This window comes from Narcine bancroftii, chromosome 3 (assembly GCF_036971445.1).
Source record: "Narcine bancroftii isolate sNarBan1 chromosome 3, sNarBan1.hap1, whole genome shotgun sequence".
Taxonomy (NCBI): domain Eukaryota; kingdom Metazoa; phylum Chordata; class Chondrichthyes; order Torpediniformes; family Narcinidae; genus Narcine; species Narcine bancroftii.
In genome coordinates, this window is record NC_091471.1 from 283,617,911 (window position 1) to 283,645,641 (window position 27,731).

At 49.0% G+C, this 27,731-nt stretch overlaps 1 protein-coding gene across 1 annotated transcript; it reads left to right on the forward strand.

Moving 5' to 3' along the window:
* Positions 1-444: 444 nt before the first annotated feature.
* Positions 445-27,731, forward strand: LOC138756835 (docking protein 4-like). The gene is made up of 10 exons (XM_069923226.1): positions 445-645; positions 4,274-4,413; positions 5,127-5,234; positions 6,060-6,174; positions 21,062-21,181; positions 23,788-23,977; positions 25,831-26,114; positions 26,247-26,257; positions 26,548-26,619; positions 27,507-27,731. The coding sequence occupies exons 2-10, from the start codon at positions 4,348-4,350 to the stop codon at positions 27,729-27,731; spliced, it is 1,191 nt and encodes a 396-aa protein (XP_069779327.1). The 5' UTR covers positions 445-645; positions 4,274-4,347.

Below are 27,731 nucleotides of genomic sequence, written 5' to 3' on the forward strand. Positions count from 1 at the left end.
GGAAGAGGAGCATTCGAGGGGAAAAGAACATGCACTGAGAGAGTGTGCGAGGGGAGACGATGGTGTGTGAGGGAGGGTGGGCGAGGGGAGAGTGCATGGGGAGGAGTATGCCTGAGGGAAAGTGGGGGGGAGAGAATGTGTGAGGTATGAGGGAGAGTGATGGAAGAGGGAGACTGTGTGAGGTGAGAGGATGGTAGAAAGGAGTGTGTGAGGAGAGAGGTGAGAGTTTGGTGCGAGGGAATGTGTGAGCAGAGAGGGAGAGTGTGAAGGGGAGGACTGTATGTGAGGGAGAGGGCCAGGGAGTGGTATATGCACGAGGGAGCATGTGAATTCCCTGTGCCCCTCCCTCCTGCCTCGCTGACCTGGTCAGCTGACTGCTGGTTGCAGAGACTTCCACGGTTACCAGCTCTGTCTCCAATCACAGGGAGCTGGGCCCGTCCCAGGGCTGCTGGGAAGGAGCTGCAATTCGCCTGTCAGTGTGGGCTGATAGCACTGCCGGCTGTGAAGAGCAGCGAGTGCAGCATCCCTTTACCTTGTGCAGGGACCTGCTGGTTGTAGCAGCTGCGTCTGGCTGCTGGTGGGTCCCAGAGGCTAACAGGAGGAGCTTGGTGTGTGCAGACAGGCGCAGGAAGCAAGGCAGCAGAGGTAAGTGCTTGTGAAGGTGACAGGAGTCAGTATGGAGGATGAGCCAGCAGGCAGCACAGACTGGACCTGCTTCTGCTCCAGGCCCTGCCCCTCCTGTCTGACTCTCAGCTGCTGCCTGCAAAGGGCTCAGAGTATGTGACCACTCCCCGTACCCTGACCCCAGGGACAACCTCCTACACGCTGATCCCCTTCCCTAACCGGAACGCAGGGACATCCTCTTACACCCTGACCCCAGGGACAATCTCCTACACACTGACCCCCTTCCCTAGCCGAAACACAGGGACATCCTTCCCTACACACTGACCCCAGGGACAATCTCCTGCACCCTGACCCAGGAACATCCTTATTCACATCTTGACCCCAGGAACAACCTCCTACAGCCTGACCCCCTTCCCTAACTGGAACCCAGGGACATTCTTCCCTACATCCCGTCTCCAGGTACATCCTTCTCTACACCCTGATCCCAGGGTCATCTTTCCCTACACCCAGACCCCAGGGACAACCTCTTGTACCCTGACTCCATGGACATCCTTCCCAACACCCCATCCCAAGGGACAACCTTCCCTACACCCTGACCCCAGGGACAACTTTGTGTACCCTGACCGCAGGGACATCCTTCCCAACATCTCGACCCCAGGAACATCCTTCCCAACTCCCAACCCCAGGGACAATCTCCTGCACCCTGACCCAGGAACATCCTTATTCACATCTTGACCCTAGGAACAACCTCCTACAGCCTGACCCCCTTCCCTAACTGGAACCCAGGGACATTCTTCCCTACATTCCGACTCCAGGGACATCCTTCCCTACACCATGTCCCCAGGGATAACATTCCCTACACCCTGACCCCAGGGTCAACCTTCCTAACATCTTGACCCCAGGGACAACCACCAATACCCTGAAATCAGGGACATCCTTCCCTAAACCCCGACCCCAGGGACAACCTCCAACACCCTGAACCAGGAACATCCTTCTCTACACCCCAACCCCAGGGACAACCTTCCCTACCATCGATCCCAGACTCCTTGGACACCTACCTGCAACCTGACCCAAGAGACAACCTTCACTGCACTTCGACCCTAGAGAAAACCTTCTCAATAACCGATTCCAGGACTGCCTCTCTGGCAGTAGCCCTGGTCATCCTGCTGCAACCCTGACACGAGTGTCTACCTTCTTGGCACCCGGCCCAGAGGTAAACATCTACACACTGACCCCAGTGACAACCGCCGACACTGTGCCCCAGAGATAACCTTTCCTACACTGTGGCCCCAGGACACCCTGATGCATTAACAACCAGTACACACTGACCCCAGGGACCTTCCATGCACTCTGAACCCCAAAGACAACCTTCCCTACAGCCTGACCCCAAGGACAATCCTTCCCTGCACACCGACCCCAGGGAAATTCTTCTATACCATGACATCATTCTCTATACCCCCCCCCACCCCCCACCGACCCCAGGGAGGATCTTCACCCAGATCCCAGGGACATATTCCTGCAACCTGACCCCAGGGACAACCTCCTTACACCCTAATACCAGAGATAACTTTCACTCCATCCCAATCAGAAGGACAACCTTCTACATCCCAATACCAAAGATGACCTCCTCCTACACCCAAACCCAGGGACAGTCTCCTACATACCAATCCTAGAGACAACCTTCACTACAACTTGCCCCAGAGACAACTTTCTCTCCACCCTACTGCAAGGCAATCTTGTCTGACAGCTTGACTCCACCTGCTCCAACACACGACTCGAGAGAAAACGTTCCCCTCACCTTGACGCCAGAGACATCGTTCCCTGCACCTCAACCCCAGAAACAACCATCCCTACATCCCGACCCCAGTCAAAATCTTACCTTCAGCCGACCCCAGAGACAACTTTCTCCAAAACCCTGTCCCAGGACAAGCTTCCATATGTCCCAACCCCAGGGACAACCTTCCCTTCATCTTGACCTGAGAGACACATTACTTTCATTCAACCCTAGGGACACTTAAACCCTGACATGAGGGAAAATCTTCCCCACACCCTGACACCAGAGACAACCTCATATACCCCCACTCCAGAGACAACCTAACACCTCAATCCCAGGTACAACCTTCTCACAACCCAACTCCAGGGACAACCTTCCTCACCTGACCCCCATGAACAATTTTCCTTAGACCCCAACTCCAGGGACAACTTTCTCTACCCTATCCCCAGGGACATCCCTCCCTACACCCTAACCCCAGGGACGTTTCCCTTCACCCAATTCCAGGGAGGCACAAATTGTTGCCTTCCTTCAGAGCCATGCTGTCCAAGCTGACCATGTTAGCGGACAGGCTGCTCCCATTTGCTGCAACTAGCCTGGACCTCTCCCATCCATATTTGGCATTGATGACCTGTGTGAGGAGGTGGGACATGACTACAGATGGTGGGGTGTAAAGGTGTGGGGTATAGGGTTTCAGGGCATAGATGTTTAGGTGTAGGGGTTTATTGCTGTAGGATGTTGGGTGTGTGGTGTGGTTTATAGAGTGAAGGATTAGGTTAAGGGCAAGGAGTGTGGGTTCCAGAGAGGGGGGCAGTGGGGCAGGGTGTGGGGGTTTGGGGAGTGGGGTAATGGGTAGGAGGGGTCAGGAGGTGGAGACAGTGGGAATATCAGGGAGTGGGGAATGTGGGAGTTTGGGAAATGGGGGGGTGGGGGTTTTGGGGAGTGAGGGTGGGGAGTCGACGGCTGGGGAGTTGGGGGTCGAGGAGTGGGGGGTGGGGAGTCGATGGCTGGGGAGTTGGGGGTCGAGGAGTGGGGGGTGGGGAATGGGCAGGTTGGGGATTGGGCCTGTTGGGGAGTGGGAAGTGGGGATTTCAGGGAGTGGGGGGGGCTCAGGGAATGGGGTTGTGGGGTTGGGTGTGGGTAGTTGTGGGGTCATAAGTGGGGGGGAGTGGAGGTGGGGGCTGGAAATGTGGGATCCTGGAGCAGGGGGTCAGGAAGTTGGGCTGTGGATAGGGGTGTTGGGTAATTTGTGGAGTCATGAGTTGGGGGTTGGAGAGTGGGAGTGTCAGGAAGTGAGGGCCAGGAGTTGGGGGGGAAGATCAGGGAGTGTGGAGTGGGGGGGGGGCAGGGATGTTCGGGCAGTGGAGGGAGTCAGGGAAGTGTGGAGTATTGGAGGAATTGGGGAGTGGGAACAGTGGGACAATGAGAGAATTTGGGGAGAGTGGGTCACTGGGGGGTTGGGGAGGGTGGGACAGTGGAGGCTCAGGAAATATGGGGCAGTAGGGGGTCAGGGAGGGTGGGGTAGTCGGTGAGTCAGGGAGGATGGGGCAGTGGGGGGGTTGGGAAGAGTGGAGCAGTGGGGAGGGTTGGAAGTATGGGGTAGTGGGTGTGTTGGGGATTTGGGTAGTGGGTGGGTCAGGGTGTGGGGGGCATTGGGGTGGCCGGGGAGTGGGGAGCGTGGAGTGGTGAAAAGTGGGGGGTCAGGGAGTGGAGGGAGTCAGGGAGTGGGAGGCGTGGAGTGGGGGGGGCAGTGATGGGTGGGTAGGGGAGTGTGGTGCAGTGGGGTGGGATGGCGAGTGGGTGGGTTGGGAGTGGGAGGCAGTGGTGGATGGGTTGTGGATTGGATACTCACCTGCTTGGCTCTGCACTGTGTACCAGCTGGAGACAGAGGGAATGGAACGGGGACTGCGGGCCTGGAGCCAGTGAGTGCGAGGGACAGAGAGGGAGTCGAGATGGCGTCCAACTTCAATGACATCGTGAAGCAGGGCTACGTGAAGATGAGGAGCAGGAAACTGGGGGTGAGTTTGGGGTGAGGATGTGTCCCAGGGGGAGAGTCTGGGGGGAATGAGTAACCCTGGGGAAGAGAGGGGGTTGCGAGCATAGAGGATAGATGGGGTGTGTGACCCTGGGAGAGTGATGGGGTGTAACCTGAGGGAGGGAGGTGTGACCATGTTGGGGAGGGTGTTTCGACCATGGGGGGAGTGAGGGTGGTGGGGGTGTGACCCTGGGGGAGAGACAGAGGGTATGACCTGTGAGACTGGGAGGGTGGTGTGACTCTGGGATATAGAGATGGGAGTATAACCCTGGGGGGGGGGGGGGTGAAGGATGGTGGGGACCCTTGGGGAATGAGGGGGGAGAGGTGTGACCCTTGGGGAGTGAGGGGGAAAGATGTGTCCATAAGGGAGAGAGGGGAGGGTGTGACCCTGGGGTAGGGAGGGTGTGACCCTGGGAGAGAGTGGGGGCTACATGAGATGTCTGGGCCCTACCCTCTGCTAGCAAGTGTCTGGGCCTCCTGCCGGCCAGTCATTGAGCCGCAGGCCTGGCATTCTGTCCACAGATTTATCGACCCCGACCCCCCACCTGCTGCGTGACACCCCCAACCCCACCCTGACATGTAACCCCTGACCTCCACCCTGCCAGGTGACCCCTGACCCCACCTAGTAGGGTGACACCTGACCCCACCCTCTACCCCATTCAGACTGGTGCTGTCCCACCTTTGTCACTGTTCCAGATCTACCGAAGGTGCTGGCTCGTCTTCAGAAAGTCATCCAGCAAAGGGCCCCGCCGTCTGGAGAAGTACAGTGACGAGAGGTCAGCCCAGCTCAAAGGGAGCCCCAAGGTCGGTCTGTTCCTCCCCACCAACTCCACTTGCACCTGCACTCAGGTCCGTGATGGACCCACACTCCCACCCCATTCCCCCTCCCCTCCTCATCCTCCCCATCACTCTCATCCTCCCTCCCTGTCACTCTCTCCCTTCCACCCCATCACTCCTTCCCTGTCTGCCACTCCTTCCCCTATCAATCAATCCCTCTCATCCCTCCCTCCCTCCCTGTAACTCACTCCCTCCGTCATTCCTTCCCTATCACTCCTCCCCGTCATTCTCTCCCTCCCTATCAATCCCTCCCTGACTCTCTCTATCTCCCCATCACTCCCTCCCCATCATTCCCTCTCTCCCATCCATTACTCCCTATTACTCACTCCCTCATCCCCTTCCTGCTCCATCCCCTGACTCTCCTGACCTCTCTCTCACTCTCTCTCCATCCCCTCTTTCTCTCCTCACTCTCCACCATCTCTCTCTCCCCTCTCTCTTCCCCTTCTCTGTTCACTCTCTCCCCTCCTCTTTCTCTCCTCCTCTTTCTTCCCCTTTCTCCCTCCCCTCTTTCTCCTCTCTTTTCCCTTTCTCTTCCCACATTTTCCGCCCCTCTCTCTCCCTTTCTCTCCTTTTCCTCTCTGTCCCGCCTCCCTTCTGTCCCTTCTCTCTCCCTGTCTGTCCCCTCTCCCCCTCTCCCATTAGCTCTCTCCCCCTCTCCCATTACCTCTCTCCTCTCCCTCTGGCCCCCCTCTCTCCCTTTTCTCCCCTGCTTTCACAGTCCTGTTTGCTGTGCACTCACGTGTTCTCCGCCTGTTTCTGTTTCCTCCTGTCTGCCTGTTCTGCGTTGTTCAGGTAACGGAGATAAGCAACGTGAAGGCGGTCGTACGCCTGCCAAAGGAAACCAAGCGGCAGGCCGTGTCTCTCACATTCACCGACAGCAGCTCACGCACCTTCACCTGTGATTCAGGTGTGTCCATGGGTACCCTACCCCGATGGCGGGAGGAGGGAAGGAGAGATGGTGGCAGGCATAGCCACCCTTTCAGTGGGCTGGAGATGGGGGCCAGAGAGGGTCTTGTCATGGAACAGGGTGTGACCCACAGATGGTACCAGTGTGGCAGCATCAGTCTTACTGTAGCCTTGTATCAGTGTCAGTGAGACTGTATCCCAGTGAGATTCAGCGCCTGGTCAGTGCTCGTGTCAGTGAGATGATATCCCGTTGAGTGTCATTTATGGTTTTCATACTGCAGACACGTAAATACACAATCAAGGAATTTTGCCACTACATGGGCCGTCTAAAAAGGAACGTTCAGGAGTCAATTCCTGTCCAGCGATTTATCCTGCAGGACCCCTACAACTTTTTGAAGGAAGCCTGCAGTGTAAATTGTACCAGAAAAATTCGTTGACAGTCATCCACTCGACTGCACGTCCAACCCCCGGGACTGTTGCACTCAGGTACTTGCAGTCTAAACAGGCCCCCAGTGTGAACAACCGCATGGGCAGTAATTATGTTAATTTTCCCGACATTGCAGTCTAAAAACCATAAATGAGACAGTATCCCAGTGAGCTCCAGGTTCAATTGTCCTGCACGCAGTAAGATTCATTGTGTATGATTGCCATGTTTCTGTGGGACTACCCCAGTCAATGGCTGAGCCTGGGATGCTGAATTCACCTATGCAACTGCCCCCCAGAGAGAGGGGGTGTGTAATAGTTCCTCTGTGCCACTGTACTGCAGTGAGACACTGTGTGTGTGATACTTTTGCCTGTGGGACAATATCCAGGTCAAATCAAGTTTATTGTCATCTGATTGTACAAGAACAGCCTGGCGAAAATGTTTTCCGGTCCTCGGTGCAAAATATAGAGACGCACAATGCATACAGACAAACAATACATATACAGGACAAGTATTCACTTTTACAAATAAATAAATATTGCTTCGTGACTATGCGAGTCTCGGATGGTTAGTGTGAACAGTTCGTTTGGTTGTTCAGCATTCTCACTGCCCGTGGGAAGAAGGTGTCCCACAGCCTGGTGGTGCTGGCTCTGATCCTCCTGTACCTCTTCCCCAACAGGAGCAGCTGACAGATGGTGTGCGCTGGGTGGAAGGAATCCTCAATGATTTTGTGCGCCTTCTTCTGACAACATTCCCAGTAGATCACGTCGATGAGGGGGCAGGGGGGGTGGGGGTGCGCATGAGGGAGACGACATTGATCCTCTCTGCCACTCTTATGGTCCTGTCGATTGTCCTCTGATCCATCTCTCTTCAGAAACCATGCACATTGTGATATAGCTGGCTAGGATTCTCAACCAATTACAGCTCCTAAAGAAGGATGACATAATGGTGACTGGTAGTACAGTCACTGTTGCACTTTCCTGAATAGTGAGGAGATGTTGAATGTTCACGATAAGTCATGAGTTAAGTGAACTCCAAGGAACTTGGTGTTCTCCACTCTCTCCATGACAGAACTGTTGATGTGTAGTGGAGGGTGGTCATTCTTGGTCCTCCTGAAGTCCACGATCATCTCCTTTTTTTGTCCACGATGAGACCTGGTTGTTCCTCTCACATCATTTCATGAAATTTTCCACCTCTTCTCTGTAGTGCGACTCATCGTTGTTGCTGATGAGGCCGACGACTGTTGTGTCCTCTGCAAACTTGATGACACTGTTGGAGCTGGATCTGGCAATGCAGTCGTGGGTCAGTAGCGTGAACAGGAGCGGGAAAAATGCACCAAAGTCAAAGTAAGGCAGTGTCTTTGGTTCATTGATCATTCAGAAATCTAATGGCAGCGGGGAAGAAGCTGTCCTTCTGCTGCTGGGTGCTTGTTTTTAGGCTCCTGTACCTTTTTCCTGATGTTAGCAGAGTGAAGTACCATGGCGTGGCCTGGTTGGTGGGGGTCCTTGAGGATAGAGGCTGCTTCCTTAAGACACCACCTCTTGTAGATGGCCTCAGTGGAATGAAGTCTGGTGTCCATTATGTCACAGGTCGAGCATTCAGCCACTGTACACCTGTAGAGGTTTTTTGAGTCTTTTGTGACATATTGAATCTTCTCAGACACTTCACGAAGTACAGCTGCTGGCGAGCCTTCATGATTGCATCGACATGGAGGCTCCAGGACAGATCCTTGGAGCTGTTGACACCTAGGAATTTGAAGTTCTCCCGCTACTGAGTCTTCGATGAGGATGGGGTCATGTTCCCATGACATCCTCAGGATGTTCACAATCATCTTGATTTTTCTGACGTTGAGCGCAAGGTTGTGGTCATTACACCATTCAATGAGCTGATCTATCTCCTTCATTGCCGTTTGTGATTCTGCCGACAACTGTGGTGCCATCGACAAATTTGTAGATAGCACTGGAATTCTGCCTGGCCACGCAGTCATGGGTGTACAGTGAGTAGAGAAGTGGGATAAGCGAGTATCCTTTTTTTAAAAAATATTTTTTATTTTTCACACTATGAACCATATCAACCAAAATATGTACAAACGTTTCTCATTAAATTTACACAGTGGTCTTTTCTCCCTTTTTTTCCCCTCTTCCTCCCTCCCCTCTACCCACCCCCCTCCAAAACCCATAAATATTCAACATATACAATATAATAAAACCATGAAACAATATCTTCACACAAAGGAAAATAAACAAGAAAAACGTGTCATCTATTTATTACACACTGAATCTAGTCGTTTTGTCTTCCATTTTCATTCTCATTCTAGGGGGTGGAGGTCAGAGGCAAGCTCTCTCTGATATGTTCCATGTATGGTTCCCAAATTTGATCAAACATTGTGACTTTATTTTTTTAAATTATATGTTATTTTTTCCAATGGTTCATTTCCATGTACCATTGCTGTATACTCATGCTCTCTTCCATTTTCCAAGTTGACATTGTACATTATTTTGCTATCGCTAAGGCTATCATAATGAATTTGTTTTGCACTTTATCTAATTCTCTACTTATGTTACTTAAAAGAAATATCTTTGTTTTTTTTGGTATGTTATTTTTTGTAATTTTATTTACAAAACATATTCACTTTCGTACATGCCCAAGTTGCATGTAGTGTTGTTCCCATTTCCTTCTTACAGCGAAAACATCTATCTGATAATGTTGAATCCCATATTTTTAATTTTTGAGGAGTGATACATACCCTGTGTAACCAATTATACTGCATCATGCGTAACCTTGTGTTTATTGTATTCTTCATAGTTCCAGAACATAACTTTTCCCATGTTTCATTTTTTATCTTTATGTTTAAATCCTTTTCCCACTTTTGTTTAGGTTTATAGCTTATTTTGTCATTTTCCTTATCTTGCAGCTTAACATACATGTTCGTTATAAATCTTTTAATTGTCATTGTGTCTGTAATCACAAATTCAAAGCTGCTTCCTTCTGGTAATCTCAATCTGTTTCCCAATTTATCCTTTAAATAAACTTTCAATTGATGATATGCAAACATTGTACCATGAGTTATTCCATATTTGTACTTCAACTGTTCAAATGTCAATAAATTATTTCCCAAAAAGCAATTTTCTATTCTTTTGATTCCTTTTCTCTCCCATTCTCTAAAGGAAAGGTTGTCTATTGTAAAAGGGATTAGCAGATTTTGCGTCAATAATAATTTTGGTATTTGATAATTTGTTTTTTTCCTTTCTAAGTGGATCTTCTTCCATGTATTAAGTAAATGATGCAGTACTGGTGAATTTTTATATTGCACCAGTTTTTCATCGCACTTATAGAGTATATGTTCTAGTACCTTCTCCCCTATTTTATCTAGTTCTATCTTAGTTCAGTCTGGTTTTTCCCTTGTCTGGTAAAAATCTGATAAATACCTTAATTGTGCAGCTCTATAATAATTTCTAAAATTTGGTAACTGCAAACCACCTCGATTATACCTCTCTGCTAATTTATCTAACGCTACCCTTGGTTTCTTCCCTTTCCACAAGAATTTCCTTATTATTCTCTTTAGTTCATTAAAGAATTTTTCTGTTAAAGGAATTGGTAAAGTTTGAAATAAGTATTGAATCCTTGGGAACACGTTCATTTTAATGTAGTTTACCCTCCCTATCAACGTTAGCGGTAATTCTTTCCAATGTTCTAAGTCTTCCTGCAATTTCTTTATTAGTGGCTGATAATTTAGTTTGTACAAGTTGCTTAAGTTATTGTCTAACCTCATCCCCAGGTATGGGATTGCTTGTGCTTGCCATTTAAATGGTGATTCTTTTTTAAATTTTGTATAATCTGCATTACTCATTGGCATCACTTCACTTTTCTTTGCGTTGATCTTGTACCCCGATATTTCTCCATATTCCTTCAATTTCTTATGTAATTCTTTTACTGATACCTCTGGTTCTGTTAGGTATACTATGATGTCATCTGCAAATAAGCTGATTTTATATTCCTCCTTTATTTTTAACCCTTTTATTTTATTTTCTATTCTTATCAGTTCTGCCAAAGGTTCTATTGTTAAGGCGAACAATGAGGGGGATAGTGGACATCCCTGTCTAGTTGATCTACTTAATTTAAAGTGACTCAATACATATCCATTTATTGCTATCTTCACCAACAGTCCATTATACAATGTTTTAATCCAATTTATATATTTTTCTGGTAGATTGAACTTCTGTAATACTTTAAATAAGTAGTTCCACTCTACTCTGTCAAAGGCTTTTTCTGCGTCTAGAGCAACAGCCACTGTTGGTTTCTTATTTCCTTGAACTGCGTGGATTAGATTAATAAGTTTACAGACATTGTCCGCTGTTCGACTTTTTAAAATAAATCCAGTTTGATTTTGTTTTACTATTTTAGGTACACAATCGACCAATCTGTTTGCTAATAATTTTGCTATTATCTTATAGTCTGAGTTAAGTAGTGATATTGGTCTATATGATGCTGGTGTTAATGGTCCTTCCCTGTCTTTGGTATTGCTGTAATTATTGCTGTTTTACATGAATCTGGCAAGTTTTGTGTTTCTTCTATCTGGTTCATTACTTCCAGTAGAGGAGGAATTAATAACTCTTTAAATGTTTTATAGAATTCTATTCCATCCTCTCCTGGTGTTTTATTGTTCGGCAGATTTTTTTAATATATCCTGTACTTCCTCTATTTCAAATGGTTTTATTAGTTTGTTTTGTTCCTCTTCTTGCAATTTCAGCAGTTCAATTTTAGCTAAAAATTCCTCTATTTTATCATCTTTCCCCTCATTCTCAGTTTGATACAATTGTTCATAAAATTCCTTAAAAATTTCATTAATCTCTGTTGGGTTAAATGTGATTTGTTTGTCTTTTTTTCCTTGATGCAAATATGGTTCTTTTAGCTTGTTCTGTTTTAAGTTGCCAGGCCAATATTTTTATGTTTTTTCTCCCATTTCGTAATACTTTTGCTTTGTTTTCATTATGTTCTCCATCTTGTACATTTGTAATGTTTCGTATTTAATTTGTTTGTCCGCCAATTCTCTCCTTTTCGTTATATCATCCCTTTTTACTAATTCCTTTTCTGTACTTACTATCTCCCTTTCCAACTGCTCTATTTCCTGATTGTAATCCTTTTTCATCTTAGTCACTTAACTTATTATCTGCCCTCTAATGAAGGCTTTCATTGCATCCCATAATATAAATTTGTCTTTCACTGAACCTGTGCTTATTTAATTTGGCATTCAATAAACTCCCTAAATTCCTGTCTTTTAAGTAGCATGGAGTTTAACCTCCATCTATATGCTCTTGGTGGTATGTCCTCCAGTTCTATTGCTAATAACAGGGGTGAATGATCTGATAGTAGTCTAGCTTTATACTCAGTTTTCCTAACTCTCCCTTGAATATGGGCCGTCAACAAAAACATATCAATCCTTGAGTAAGTTTTGTGCCTACTCGAATAATATGAAAATTCCTTCTCTCTTGGGTGTTGCCTCCTCCATATATCCATAAGTTTCATTTCGTGCATTGATTTAATCATAGATTTGGCTACTTTATTCTTTTTACTTGTCTTTTGTCCAATTTTATCCAACATTGGGTCCAAATTAAGGTTAAAATCCCCTCCTATCAATATATTTCCTTGTGTGTCTCCAATCTTCAAAATAATATCCTGCATAAACTTTTGATCCTCCTTATTAGGCGCATATATATTGAGCAAATTCCAAAATTCTGAGTATATCTGACACTTTATCATTGCATACCTCCCTGCCGTATCTATTATTTCCTCCTCTATTTTGATTGGTACATTTTTGTTAACTAGTATGGCTACACCTCTAGCTTTTGAATTATAGGATGCTGTTGTTATGTGTCCTACCCAGTCTTTCTTTAGTTTGTTATGTTCCACTTCAGTTAGATGCGTTTCCTGCACAAATGCTATATCTATTTTTTGCTTCTTCAATAAATTTAGTAGCCTCTTCCTTTTAATTTGGTCATGTAGTTCAACGTGACCATCTTATATTTTGCATTTTCATCTCTTAGTTTTCCCTTATTAATCTGAATGTACGACAACACATTTAAAACATAAAATACCCCAACAGTTCCCACACCCAATAATACCTTAATCCCAAATGCTCCCCCCCCTCTCTGAGTTGCCCCTTATCTCTTGCCAGGCAACCACAACTCCCCTTTCCATTTGGATTGCGATCTTGGTCGCAAGCGTCAACTGATTTTGCAGTGACGGTTATTCCCTCTCCCCCCAGCCCCCCAGAAAACATTTTTTTTTAAACGTATAACAAAGCTCTCTCTTTTTTCCCCTTACTTCCTTCCTTCCCTTTTCTTTTCCCTCTTTAGTTCTTTACATATACATTGTTTTTACATCTTTATATATACTTTATCACCGTTCTTCATTCTTGTTACATCTCTACTTTTGTCCTGCAAACATTCTGCGAATTCCGTGCTTCCTCCGGATCCGAGAACAGTCTGTTTTGCTCCCCAGGTATAAATATTTTAAGCACAGCTGGATGTCTTAACATGAATTTATAACCTTTTTTCCATAAAATCATTTTTACTGTATTAAACTCCTTCCACCTCTTTAAGAGTTCAAAACTTATGTCTGGGTAAAAAAATATTTTTTGACCCTTGTATTCCAACGGCTTATTATCTTCTCTAACTTTATTCCTTGCCCGCTCCAGTGTATCTTCTCTTGTCATTTATCTCAAAAATTTTACGAAGATGGATCTTGGTTTTTGATGTGTCTGTGGTTTCGGAGCTAGTGCTCTGTGTGCCCTTTCTATTTTCATTTCTTCCTGCATTTCTGTCGTTCCCAGGACCTTCGGGATCCATCCTTTTATAAATTCCTTCATGTCTGTGCCTTCTTCACCCTCCTTCAGGCCCACTATTTTTATGTTATTTCGCTCACTCTAATTTTCAAACTTATCAATTTTCTGAGATAACAATTCTTGTTTCTCTTTAATTTTTTGGTCACTTTCTTCCAATTTTTCTCTTGTCATTTACTTCCATTTTTACAGCCATTTCCCGCTCTTCCACATTCTCTCCTCTTTTCCCTATTTCTGTCATGACCAGTTCTAACCTTTGCATTTTATCTTCTGTTCTTTTCATTTTCCTTTTAATTGCATTAAACTCTAATAATAACCATTCTTTTAGTGATCTCGTTTGTTCTTCAAAAAAGACTTTATCTATATTCTGCTCATCAGTTTTACCTTTTATTTCTCTTTTTCCATCAGTTTTATCTTCTATTTCTCTGTGAAGGTCTTCTTCTTCCTCTTCTTCTGTGTCTGTATCTGTGTTTGTGTCTTTTTCTTCTCTTCTTTGTATCTGTGTCTCTTCTGTTTTTCCTGATGAGCTGCTTGTATCCCTTTGTTGGGCCTCTTCTTGCTGGGCCTCTTCTTGCTGGTACTCCCCTCCTGGGCTGCTCGTCTGTTGTGATTCCTGACATTGGTCTTCTTGTTGGTCATCCCTCCATCTATCTCCCACATCTGTTTCATCACTCCCTCTTCTGCTGTCTTCCTCATCCTCCATCTGGGAGCTCTGGTGTCGGGCGTCCCTCAGCTGTTGGTGCTGTGGCAGACCGCTCCTCTGCTGAGCCCCCCCTCCCACCGATGTCCTCTTTCTCCTTTGATTGCGCACTGAGCATGTGCGAGGAGTCACGCCTGCGCAGTTGCGCACTTTTGTTTGGCTCTGAGAGCCATTTTTGTAGTCCACCGGCTGGTGAGTCGCGTCTTTGCAGGGCAGGCACTGACCTCGAGGGTCGTGCCCTCCTCGCCACCACAGCACCTTGTTCCTTCTTGCTGGTAAGGCCTTCTTTCTTTGGCGATTTTTCTACTTTTTTTTCCAGTTGTTCTTACTTTCTCCCTCTTGAAAGCCATCTTCTTTCTCTTCTCTGTATTTTTATCTTCTATTTCTTATATTTATTTTTGTTATGCTTTGCTTTTTCCTAACTTTTTTCCTATTTTCCTGGAGAGGGCTGGTTTTCCTGACCGGCCACTACTCCATCACGTGACTCCTCCCCCGATAAGCAAGTATCCTTGAGGTGTGGCTGTGTTGATAATCAGTGAGGAGGAGAGATATTGTTTCCCATTTGTACTGACTGGTCTTCTGATAAGGAAGTCGAGGATCCAGTTGCATGAGGGGGGGGGGGGGTTTATGGGGGGGGGTGTGCAGAGGCCCAGGGTTTGGAGTTTCTTGTCCAGCTCTTAGGGAACAATGCTGTTGAAGACTGAGCTGCGGTCAATGAAGAGCTGTCCTATGTACAAGTTGCAGTTTTCGAGGTAATCCAAAGCTGAGTGGAGAGCCATTCCACCAGCTGTGGATTGATGATGACGATAGGCGAATTGCAGTGGGTGAGCTACGTGTTAATTCTAACCATGACCTACCTGGTCATGGTGTGCCAGTGCTCACCATGACGGTGCTTGAAGTTCTGTGATTGACCAGGACAGATTGCAATCTTTTCAATTGGAAGTCCAGAATCCAGTTGCAGAGAGGGCCGTTGAGTCCCAGTGAGGACAGCTTTGCCACCAGCCACTGGGGAATGATCAAATTAAATGCTGAGCTGATGTTAATGAACAGCAGCATGGTGTATGAGGTGTCATTCTCAGATGGGTCAAAAGGAGAGCGAAGGGACATCATGTAGAAGTGGTGTGCGGGATCTGGCATCCCACCTTATGACTGTACTCCAGGGGCCTTCCTATGTGCAACTGTACATGAAGAGGTTGTGCGATACTGTCCCTTGGTGTGACTGTACCCCAGGGAGATACTGTGCAATACTGTGTCCCCTGTGTGACTGTACCCCAAGGGAGAGTCTGTGTGATACTGTGTCCCTTTGTGATACTGTACCCCAGGGAGAGGCTGGTCATACTGTGTCCCTTTGTGATACTGTACCCCAGGGAGAGGCTGTGTGATACTGTGTTCCCTGTGTGACTGTATCCCATAGAGAGGCTGTGTGATACTGTATCCCTCGATGTGACTATACTCCAGGGAGAAGCTGTGTGAAATTAAATCATGAAAGTGTCCCCTGTGTGACTTTACCCCAAAGAGATGCTGTGTGATACTAAAACCCTTGGTGTGACTGTACCCCATGGAGAGGCAGTGTGATACTGTGTGCCCTGTGTGACTGTGCCCCTGTGACTACTGTAGGAAAAATGAGTGATAGTGACACTTGTGTGACTGTACCACAGGGAGAGGCTCTATGTTAATGACCCCTGAGTGACTATACCACTGGGTGAGGCTGTGTGATACTGTGTCTCCTGTGTGACTATACCACAAGGGAGATGCTGTTTTACATTGTGTCCCTTGGTGTGATTGTACCCCAGGGAGAGACTGTGTGATACTGTGTCCCCTGTGTGACTGTACCCCGGGAGAGGCTGTGTGATAGTGTATCTGTTGTGCGACTGTTCCCCAGGAGGATCCATGTGATACTGTGTCCTGCAGTGTAACTGTACCCTAGGGAGTGGCTGTGTGATCCTCTGTCACCTGTGTGACTGTACCCCCAAGACAGGATGTGTGATATGTGTGATAGTGTGTCTGCTGTATGACTGTTCTCCAGGAGGGTGTGTGTAATTCTGTGCCCCCAGTAACTGTACCCCAGGGAGAGGCTGTGTGCTACTGTTGTGTGACTGTACCCCAGGGAGAAGTTGTGAGATACAGCATCCCCTTTGTGACTGTACCCCTGGGAGTGGCTGTGTGACACTGTCCCCTATGTGATTCTACCCCACGGAGAGGCTGTGTGATTCTGCAAATCCCTGTGTGACTGTGATACCTTGGAGAGGTTGTGATATACTGTGTACCTCAGGGAGAGGCTGTGTTGGACTGTGTCCCCTGTGTGACTGTACTCCAGGGAGTGGCTGTGTGATACTGTGTCCGTCAGTGTGACTGCACATCAGGATAAGGTTTGTGTGATACTGTGTCCCTATGTGATATCTACACCCCCCCCCCCCCCCTAACTGGGAGAAGCTGTGTGTTACTGTGTCCCTTGTGTGACTGAAGCCTGTGGAGAGGTTGAGTGATACCGTATCCCCTATTTGACTGTACCCTAGGCAAAGAGGGTGTTTGATACTGTGTCCCCTGTGTGACTGCCCCAGGGAGAGTCTGTGTGATACTCTGTTGTCTGTGTGACTGTACTTCAGGGAGAGGATGTGTGATTCTGTGTCTTTCAGTGTGACTGTATTCCAGGAATCTGTGCGTGACACTGTACTAGCCTGATTAAGAATACTCCAGGGAGTGGCCGTGTGTGATTCTGGGACTGCCTGTGAGGGCCAGTCCTTGCTTGTTGAGACACACATGAAGCTCAGCAAGGGAAGCCGAGGAGCTGGATGCAGGTGCTGTTGGATTCCCTTCCCACAGCAACCAGCTCCCGCCGCTGAGGGGAGCAGCTTTGACTTTTTGAAGCTGTGATGAAATGTGTATGGGGATAATCCTTGACCAGGGCTCTCGCTCCACAGACGCTGCCATATCTGGAGAATACTTTGATGTCCTCTTTTAAGCACAGGTGCTCTGTGAAGTTCCCAGATTCCAACGTACATGGGGTTGTTGAACTCTGACAGTTCAAGTTTTGCTTAGTTGTTGCACAGAAAAGTTTTCTCAATGAGACAGAGAACATGAAAGGCAGTGGGAAGCAGGCCCTTGTTTATCACAGAACATTACAGCACAGTACAGGCCCTTCAGCCCACAATGTTGTGCTGTCCGATATAAACATGCTCGATGTTAATCTAATCCTTCATTACCTCACATCCATAACTTCTATTTTTATTACCTCCATCTGCCTATCTGAATCTTTTGAACATCCCCATTGTTCCAGCCTCCACCTCCACCCCCAGCAATGCATTACACACCCACCACTCTGTGTCAAAACCTATCTCTGACATCTCCCATAAACCTTTCTCCCCTCACCTTAAACAGATATCCTCTAGTACTTTCTTTTGTTTACCCAGGAAAAAGGTGGTGCCCGACCACCCTATCTATGTCTCTCATCATCTTGTTGACCTCTATTCAATTATCTCTCATCCTTTTCCACTGCAAAGCCCCTGCTCTATCAACCAGATTCTTCATTCCAGGCAACATCCTGGTAAATCTCCTCTGCACCCTCTCCAAAATATGATGAACTAGAACTAGAACTGAATGCAATACTCCAAATGTGGTCGGACCAGACTTTTATGGAGCTGCGATATTATCTCTCTCTTGAACTCAATCCCCCAACTAATAAGGCCAACACACCATATGCTTCTTAACCAGTATATCAACCTACATGGCAGCCCTGAGGAATCTTGCTCTGGACTCCAAGGTCTCACTCTTCTTCCACCCTGTAAAGAATTCTTGCCGGTTACTATGTACTCTGCCTTCAAATTTGACCTTCCAAAGTGCATCACTTCACACTTATGCAGATTGAACTCCATCTGCCACTTCTCTGCCCAATCCTGCATTCTATCTATATCCTGTTTTAATCTCTGACAACCTTCTACACTATCAACAGCACCTCCAATCTACATGTCATCTACAAACTTACTGATCCATCTCTTCATCCAAGTCATTTGTAATATCCACAAAGAGCAGGGTCCCAAAACAGATCCCTGTGGAACACTATGAGACACTGACCTACAAGCAGAATATGTTTTATCTACCACTGCCCTCTGCTTTCTGCAGGCAAACTGATTACAAATCCATGCAGCTGTTCCTTGGATCCTGTGCCTCATGGTTTTCTGAATGAGTCTACCAGTAGGGAAGGTGCTAGAATTAGTTATTAAAGATGCAATTGCAGTACATTTGGAAAGTCGTGGTATCATCGCACAGTCAGCATGGTTTTGTGAAGGGGAAATCATGTCTAACGAATCTAATAGAGTTTTTTGAGGATGTAACTAGTAGAGTGGATGGGGGAGAACCAGTGGATGTGGTATATCTGGACTTTAATAAGGCGTTTGATGAGGTTCCACCCAGAAGACTAGCATATAAACTTAAAGAGCACAGTATAGGAGGGATGGTATTAAGGTGGATAGAGAATTGGTCGAGGGACAGGAAGCAAAGAGTAGGGATAAATGGGTTCTTTTCAGAATGGCAGCCAATGACGAGTGGGGTACCACAGGGCTCAGTGCTGGGGCCGCAGTTGTTTACGATATATATCAACAACTTAGATGTGGGAATAGATAGCAGTATCTCAAAATTTGCAGATGATACAAAGTTGGATGGCAGGGTTAGCTGTGTGGAGGATGCTAGGAGAGTGCAGGGTGATTTGGACAAGTTAGGCGAGTGGGCCAGGACGTGGCAGATGAAGTATAATGTGGATAAATGCGAGGTTATCCACTTTGGAGGTAAGAACAGGAAAGAGGATTATTATCTAAATTGTATCTGTTTAGGAAAAGGGGAGATGCAGCGAGACTTTGGAGTTGCTGTGGATCAGTCGTTGAAAGTGGGCGTGCAGGTGCAGCAGGTGGGTGAGGAGGGCGAGTGGTATGTTGGCGTTCATAGCGAGAGGATTTGAGTCCTGGAGTAGGGAGATCCTGCTGCAGCTGTACAGGGCCTTGGTGAGACCACATCTGGAGTACTGCGGGCAGTTTTGGTCACCTTATCTGAGGAAGGACATCCTTGCCTTGGAGGGGGTGCAGAGAAGGTTCACTAGGCTGATACCGGGGATGGAGGGACTCGCATATGAAGAAAGGTTGGATAAACTAGGCTTGTATTCTCTGGAATTTAGAAGATTGAGGGGGGATCTTATAGAAACATAAAATTCTTAAGGGTTTAGACAGACTAGATGCAGGAAGGTCGTTTCCAATGCTGGGAAAAACCAGAACCAGGGGCCATAGTTTAAGGATAAGGGGACATTTTTTTAGGACTGAGATGAGGAAAAATTTCTTCTCTTAGAGGGTGGTGAATCTGTGGAATTCTTTGCCACAGGAAGTCGTTGAGGCCGGTTCCCTGTCAATATTTAAGTGTAGGTTAGATTTGTCCCTTGTGACCAAGGGGATTAGGAGGAATGGGGAGAAGCCACGAACCAGGTACTGATCAGCCATAATCATAATGAATGGTGGTGTAGGCTTGAAGGGCCAAATGGCCTACTCCTAATCCTATTTTCTATGTTTACCATGGGCGAATCTTGTCAAATGCCTCACTAAAATCCACACACACCCATCTACCTTCATCAATTTCCTACATTACTTTCTCGAAAAACTCAATTAGTCTTGTGAGACACAACCTGACCCTGTGAAGATTATGTTTCTCCAAATGTTCATAAATCCAGTCCCCAAGAACCCTCTGTAAATGTTTGCCCACCACTCACTGGTCTGTAATTCCCAGGATTCTCCCTCTTATCTTTTTTAAACAAAGTGGCTACATTTGTTTAAAATGTGTGGGGAGTGAGGACCTGGTGAGGATCAGGTCCAACTCCAAGAGAGTTTAAAGGGTAGGAGGACTGGGGTCCCAGAGGGTTTAAAGTGTGCGAGGATTGGGGTCTAAGAGAGTTTGGGTCCAAGCGAGTGGGGAGCACTGTGTGCAGAAGCCACATGGAGTGAGGGAGACGTTGCATAGCAGTCTAGGAATCATCTGTTGGTGCACAATCAGAGAGAAGGTGATCTCTGTAGTCGGTGGGGAGAGGGTCTGGTTTTCTCCCACAGGCTCGGTTGGATGGGAAGGGGAGATGGAGGAAGGTGATAAAATCAGGGCCAGAAAGTGTGAGAGGTTGGATGGATGGAGAGGGGAGGAGCGCAGTGCAGGGAGGAGAGATGGAACTGGATTGGATATGGGTGTTCCCTCAAACTTGAATGTGCGAGCTGTTGGATGGGGCGTGCCATAATTGGCGTGATGGAGGTGGTCCGAGCACAAGCAGTGACCATGTGGGAAAGGGAATGATTCCAGCCTCCACCATCTCCCGGGTCTGAGGATGTGATCTCATGGTCTGTGGGACTGCAGCCTCACCCTCCCCTCACAGACTCTCCCCTCACAGACTCACCTTTCCTCATAGACCCTCGCTTCACAGTTCTTCCCTTCCCCTTTTCTCCCCTTCCTTCACTATCCTATGCCTTGCTCCCCTACCCTCATGCTCCCTCCCCTCATACGCCCTCCGCTCCCCTCACTCGCCCACTCCTCAGTCCCTCCACTCACTACACCTTCCCTCACTGACACCCCTCACAGTCCCTACCCTCTGCCCTTCCACATTCTCCCTCATCAGTTCATCTCCTGACTCTTCCTTCCCTGACCCCCCCTCCCCTCCCTTCACTCTCCTTTCCCTACCTGCCCCTCCTCTCATCCTCCTTTCCCTCATACCCACTCTCACTCATTTTCCTCTCCCTCCACCTCCCTTCACCTCCCCTTCACTGTCCTTCCCCTCACTCCCCCTTTTCCCACTCTCATTCCCCCCTCACTCCCCCTCCCCTCACTATCCCTGCCTTCTCCTTCCTCCCTTGATTCCTGGTTTGACGACACACTGCACTGTCTCATTGAACCTCTGTCCTTCACAGAACTTGATGCTGATGAATGGTACAAGATCCTTTCCTTTGAATGCCTGGGGGCCAGATTGAACGACATCAGCCTGGGGGAACCAGACCTGCTGGCTGCTGGGGTCGTGTGTGAGCAGAAAGGTCAGGAAACACCCTCTCTCTCCTTGTGGAATTCTGCACATGGGTGTGCCTGGGTACGGTGTTGTGGGCAGTTGTGTGGACAGGTTATGTCTGGTTATGTGTTCATGGTGTGTACATATTGTGCCTGGGGAGAGTGTACATGGTGTGCACAGGTTGTTTCTGGGGAGTGTGTACGTGGTGTGTACAAGTTGTGCCTGGGAGTGGGTATGTGGCATGTACAGGTTGTGTCTGAGAGTGTGTATGTGGTGTGTACAGGCTGTTGTGCGGATGTGTCGAGGTTGTGCCTGGGAGTGGGTACAGATTGTGTCTGGTTGTGTGTTCATGGTACGTACAGGTTGTATGTGGACAGCAACTCCCTCCCCTTCACATCACTCCCCTTCTCTCCACCTCTCTTTTTCAAAAGTTTATTCAAATAACTGGCAAGGCCCTGTACAGCTGCAGCAGGATCTCCCTACTCCAGGACTCAAATCCTCTCGCTATGAACGCCAACGTACCACTCGCCCTCCTCACCACCTGCTGCACCTGCACGCCCACTTTCAACGACATCTGAACACACTTTTTACATTGTTGGAAATTCACAACAAGTGGACAATCAATACTACCCCTCTCTTACACACAGTTTACATTTTCAAATTAAAATGTTACTATCTCCGATGCACATGATCCCCTGGGGGCCTACTGTTCCTGGAACATGGACACTGTCCCACTGCACTGGCCTGCATGTAACCCTGAAAGAGGGGTAGGCGGTCAGCCCACCTCCTCGTCCCGTGAAAAGCCATTTTGGCCAAGCCAGCAACAACCCCACAAAGAGAGCCTCCGAGCGCCTGTCTGTCCTCACCGGATGATCATTGATCAGGAACGTGGGGTTGAAGTGCAGCCAGAACTTGAGGAGCAGCCCCTTCAGGGGAGCATAGAAGAGCTGCCACCTCTCACACACCTCTCTCACCGTGAGGTGGTTCACATTGTGCTAGACTGCCTCCAAAAAAGATGCCAGGTCTTGGGTCCATCGAGCAACCAAGATCGTTTCATCCTTCACCCCCCCCCCACCCCGAGGCCCCCTTGATATCCATCACCATGGGATGGGGGCCAATCGCTTCGGCAGAGACCCTGCCCCAGACATGCACAAGCTCCCGGTTAAATGCGGTCAGCTTCCGCAGAGAATCATGGCTGATGTTCACCACCGGGAGCTAAGTGCCCTCCAGAAGGCAGCATCCTCTGCAAAGGAAACATCCCATCGTGGAGGGTACTTGGTGTACATGTATCTCTGTAGGGCCCTGAGATAGAAGGCCAGCAACTGGGTACCGACGTTCACCAGTGACTGACCGCCCTCCTTGATCAACAGACTCAGGACTGTTGCATAGACCCAGAGTTTCCTGTTTTCCTGGAAGTCCACCAACTTCCTCTGGGTCGTGGCGACAAAAACTGTAGATGGGACCAGAGTGAACAATCAACCAACAGCATCGGGTCCACCAGCTGGTTGATGCCACAAGATGGCACGGAGGAGACCTGACCTGTGCCCCAACTGGTCAGAGATTTAAACCTCTAGATCCCGCCAGTTGGCCAGCTAGGACTCCCGGCACCACACTGGTAGACCCCCATGTACTGGAGATGCATAGCACTCCATTTAAAGGATTGTATCTCTTCACCAGAAGGCCAGATCACTCTGTCCAGTTGACTCTGGCAAAGGATGCAGCCGAGAAGACCTTCTGGCCCATCCTCTGCAGGCCAACAGGGTCAGTGACCATTAGGAAGATATCCATCTCTGGCTTTGCAACACCAGGTCCGTCAACCTCTTTGGTAGAAGACAGAGAATTTTTGCCCTGACATGGGGCACCCCTAACGCAACCCCCGCATACAACAGTAAGACATGGGCCATTAAACAAGGCCCCAATCCGAATCTGCGCAGGGTCCTGAGGAGATAAAGGTGATCCGCTTTAAACACAGAGGTAGAAAAGCAATTGAGAGACCAGCTGCTTGGGACAGTTAGGCCAGGCACTGGACAATGAACATGGTCCTGAATGGAACGGCTGGAGACCGTGTAGGACTAGTCGGTGTCAATCATTTGGGCATTCCCCATCCCCCGTCACTCCCCATCCCCGTCACCTCCGTCGCTCCCCATCCCCATCACTCCCCATCCCCATCAATCCCCATCCCCATCACTCCCCATCCCATCACATCCCTTCCCTTCCCGTTACCATGTCACTCCCTTAAACCCCTGCACTACTATTCCTCCCCCTCCCTATCACTCCCCTCTCTCTCATATCCAGTCACATCCCTTCGTCTCTCCCTCTTCATATCCACCTGACCATCCCTATCTTCCACCCTCTGCCCCCTCCCTGTATCCTTACCTGTCACCCTCCCTCTCCCCCTACTTCCTATCCACTTTGTTCATTCCTCCACCCTCACCTTCTCTCCTTTCTCCAATTCCGTCCCATCTCCCCCTCCCCACCCCTCCAATTCACCGGCCCACTCTTCTCCAAACCCTACTCCTCTCCCCTTCCTCCACCCCTACCCCTCCCCTTTCAGTCCTCACCCCCGATCCCGTGGCTAAGGGGAGGAGTGGGTGGGCTGACTGTTTGCTCAGTGTGCTCCTTCACTTCCCACAGAGCGATTCCACGTATACCTGGAGCCAATTGCGAGCCTGGACACCCACGGGGAGTGCCTGCTGCAGGTCACCGGCGACCACATCTCCCTGTGGGATGTGCACAGCCCCCGCTGCAAGCTGCTGGCCTGGCCCCTTCGTTCCCTCTGCAGATATGGCCGGGACCCTGCTCGCTTCTCCTTCGAGACAGGACGGTCAGTCCCTCTGGGGCACCTGGGGTGGTGGATGGAGGGGGTAGAAGGAGGGTGATGGGTGGGGTCTGGGGGAGGGGGAGTAATAGGATCAGGGGGAGTGGTGGGGTTGTGGCGAGGGGGATGGTGGAGTTGGGGAGGGGAAATGGTGGGGTCGAGGGCGTGTGGTCGGAGGGAGGAATGGGGTCCGAGGAGGAGGAGTGGTGTGGTCAGGGGAGGGGGAGGAGATGGGTGGTGGAATAGGTTGGGAATGGTGGCTGGGAAATGGATGCCTTCTCCCTCCCCTTCTCTCTCTCCCCTACCCCTCCCCCCTTTCTCCCCTACCCCTCCCCTCCCTCCTCCCCTTACTCCTTCCCTTTCCTCCTCCATTAGTCCATCTCTTTCCCTCCTCTTACACTCCCCCCTCATTCTTACCTACCTTCCCCCTCCTTTCCCTCAGTCTTCATCTTCATGCCTCCTCTTCCCCTGCTTTTCCTCTTCTCCTACCCCTCCCCTTCCATGAGCTCTCTCATCCCTTTCCCTTTCCCTCTTCCCCTCCCCTTCTCTCTCCCACACTCTCCCCGACCCTCCCACTTTTCTCCCTTCCCCTTTTAACCTTCCTCTTATCCCTTCCTCTCCCTTTTCCCTCCCCACTGTTCTCTCCATGCCCCTAATCTTCCCCCCTCTTCTTTCCTCTCCTTCTGACTTCTTCCTTCTTCCCTTCTCCCTCTTGTTCTCCCTCCTTCAGCTTCCCCTTACATCTCCCACTTACCTCTCTCCCTAACTCCCTACTACTCACCTTTCCTTTCCCCTTCCCCCTGCCCTTCACCAACCCTTCCTCCATCCATTCCCCTTTCTCCATCCATCTTCGCCTCCCTCTTGCACCCCATCCTCCTACCTCTCCTTCCCCCTTACCCTTTCCCTTATCCTTCCCCTTACACCACCCCTTACCACCTCCCTTCCCCATTACCCCTTCCCCTTCCTCCTCCCCTTCCCCTTCTCCTCCTCTCCCTCCTCCCTCTCTCCTCCCTCCTCTTCCCCTTCTCCCCCTCCCCTACCCCCAACCCTTCCCCTCCTTTTCACTTCTTCCCCCTACTTTTTCCCCTCCCCTTTCGTTCCCCTGCCCTTTTCTTCCCTCCCGCTCTTTCCACTCCCCCTCATCTTATAGACCTTTCTCACTCCCCCTTCTCTTAAGCCCCTCATTCTCTTCCTCCTTTCTCCCTCCCCTACCATCTCTCCATCCCTAATTCCTACCCCTCCCTCACCGCTCTTCCCCTCCCCTTCTTTTCCCTCCCCTCTTGCTTTTTCTCTTGCTCCTCTCCTTTCATCTCTCCCTTCCCTCACCCCTCACTTTTCTCTCCTTCCTCATCCCTTTCTCTTCCTTCTCCTTCCCTCTCCTTTCCCCTCCATTTCCTCCACCCTCCCCTTCCTCCACCTATCTCTCTTCTTATCACCCTATCTCCCCTCCCCTCCTTCCTCTTTTTGCCCTCTCTTCACCCATTTATCTCACCTCTTCCCTTCTCCTCCTTCTCCCCTTCCCTTTCTCATTCCCTTCCCCTTCCTTCTCCATTGCCTCAGACTTCCTCTTCTTTCCCCTTCTCCCATTTTCTCTCCTCCTCCTCTTCCTTCCCTCTCACCTTTCCTCATCCCCATTTTGCCCTTCCCTCTCCATTCCCCCTTTTCCCCCTTCCCAAATCCCCCTTTCCCTCCTCAGTCCTCCATCTTCCTTCTCCCCAACCCCCTCTCTTTTCACCCCCAATCCCCCCTCTTCTCAACGTCCACCAGCATCATCCTCCCCAACCCCTCCTCACCCCTCTCTCCAACTGCCCCTCGTATCTCTGAGCCGGCATTGTGCTCACCTGCCCCTGTCTCTACAGGTTGTGTGACTCGGGGGAAGGGGCTTTCACATTCCAGACGCGGGAAGGGGAGGAGATTTACCAGCGGGTCCATGCGGCGACCCTTGCCATTGCCGAGCGCCACCAGCACAGCCGGGCTGAGGTGGTGGGGACCCCAAGGGTGAGCGTCTACCATCCCCAGACTCCTCCCATGGGGTTTGAGACCCCACAGTTTGCTGCTTTCCCACACACTGCCAGCTTCAGCCCACCCGTGGAGAAACTTCTTATCGCCTGTCAAACCCCCTTGCTAGGCCCTGTCCCCCAAAGTGTGTGATGGGTATGCCCTGGGGAAAAGATTCTGATGATCCACCCTATCAATGACTATAAACTTCTATCAGGTATCCCCTTAGCCTCCTCCTACACTCCAGACTAAACAACCAACCTGTCCCCATACTCAGGCAACATCCTGGTAAGCCTTCCATACCCTTTCCAAAACATCCGCATCCTTCCTGTAGTGGGTCGACCAGAATTTCACACAGCATTGCAAATGCGACCTAACCAAAGTTTTATATAGATGCAACGAGACTTCCTAACTTTTGTATTCAATGCCCTGCCCAATGAAGTCAATCACACCAAGTGCCTTCCTTAACTCGCGATCTACATGTGTGGCCATTTTCAAGGAGCCAAAAGTTTGGACCCTTGACCCCTCTGTATATCAACATTTTAAATGCCCTGTTATTAACTGTATACATCCCCCAGACATTTGACCTCAGTGCAACACCTCACGCTGCTCCAGATGAAACTCCATCTGCCATGTCTCTGCCCAAATCTGTAACCAATCTGCATCCTTTTGTATTATTTAATAACCCTCTACACTGTCCACAGCTCCGGCATTCTTTGTACCATCTGTAAACTTACTAACCCACCCACCTACTTTTTACTTTACTTTCAATTTAGACATGCAGCGCAATAACAGGCCCGTCCGGCCCATGAGCCCAAGCCGCCCAAATACCCCAGTTAACCTACATCCTACGTTTTGAAGGGTGGGTGGGAAACAGAGCACCCACGCAGAGAACCCACGGGAGAATGTACAAACTCCTTACAGTCAGTGCCAGATTCGAACTCGGGTTGCTGACACTATATTTCTTCTTCTTCTTTGGCTTGGCTTCGCGGACGAAGATTTATGGAGGGGTAAAGTGCACGTCAGCTGCAGGCTCGTTTGTGGCTGACAAGTCCGATGCAGGACAGGCAGACACGGTTGCAGCGGTTGCAAGGGAAAATTGGTTGGTTGGGGTTGGGTGTTGGGTTTTTCCTCCTTTGTCTTTTGACAGTGAGGTGGGCTCTGCGGTCTTCTTCAAAGGAGGTTGCTGCCCGCCGAACTGTGAGGCGCCAAGATGCATGGTTTGAGGCGATATCAGCCCACTGGCGGTGGTCAATGTGGCAGGCACCAAGAGATTTCTTTAGGTAGTCCTTGTACCTCTTCTTTGGTGCACCTCTGTCTCAGTGGCCAGTGGAGAGCTCGCCATATAACACGATCTTGGGAAGGCGATGGTCTTCCATTCTGGAGACGTGACCTACCCAGTATACTTCTTTGGCTTGGCTTCGCGGACGAAGATTTATGGAGGGGGTAAATGTCCACGTCAGCTGCAGGCTGACGTATACCCAGTAGTACACCCAGTATACTAGCGTTGTCCTAACTGCTACATTGACCGTGCCAGCCCAAGGACATTCAAGACATTTATATATTTCACAAGCAACTGGAATCCCAATGCCAGTCATTAGTCATTACAGACCACCACTGGTCACAGGCCTCCAGCCTGAATAACACTCTTCTTCCACTAACCTCTGTCCCAGTGGCCCAGCCAATTCCAAATCCAGGCTATAGCCTCACTGGATCCTATGCATCTGCCCTTTTAAATGACGATGAGTCAACTGTCATATAA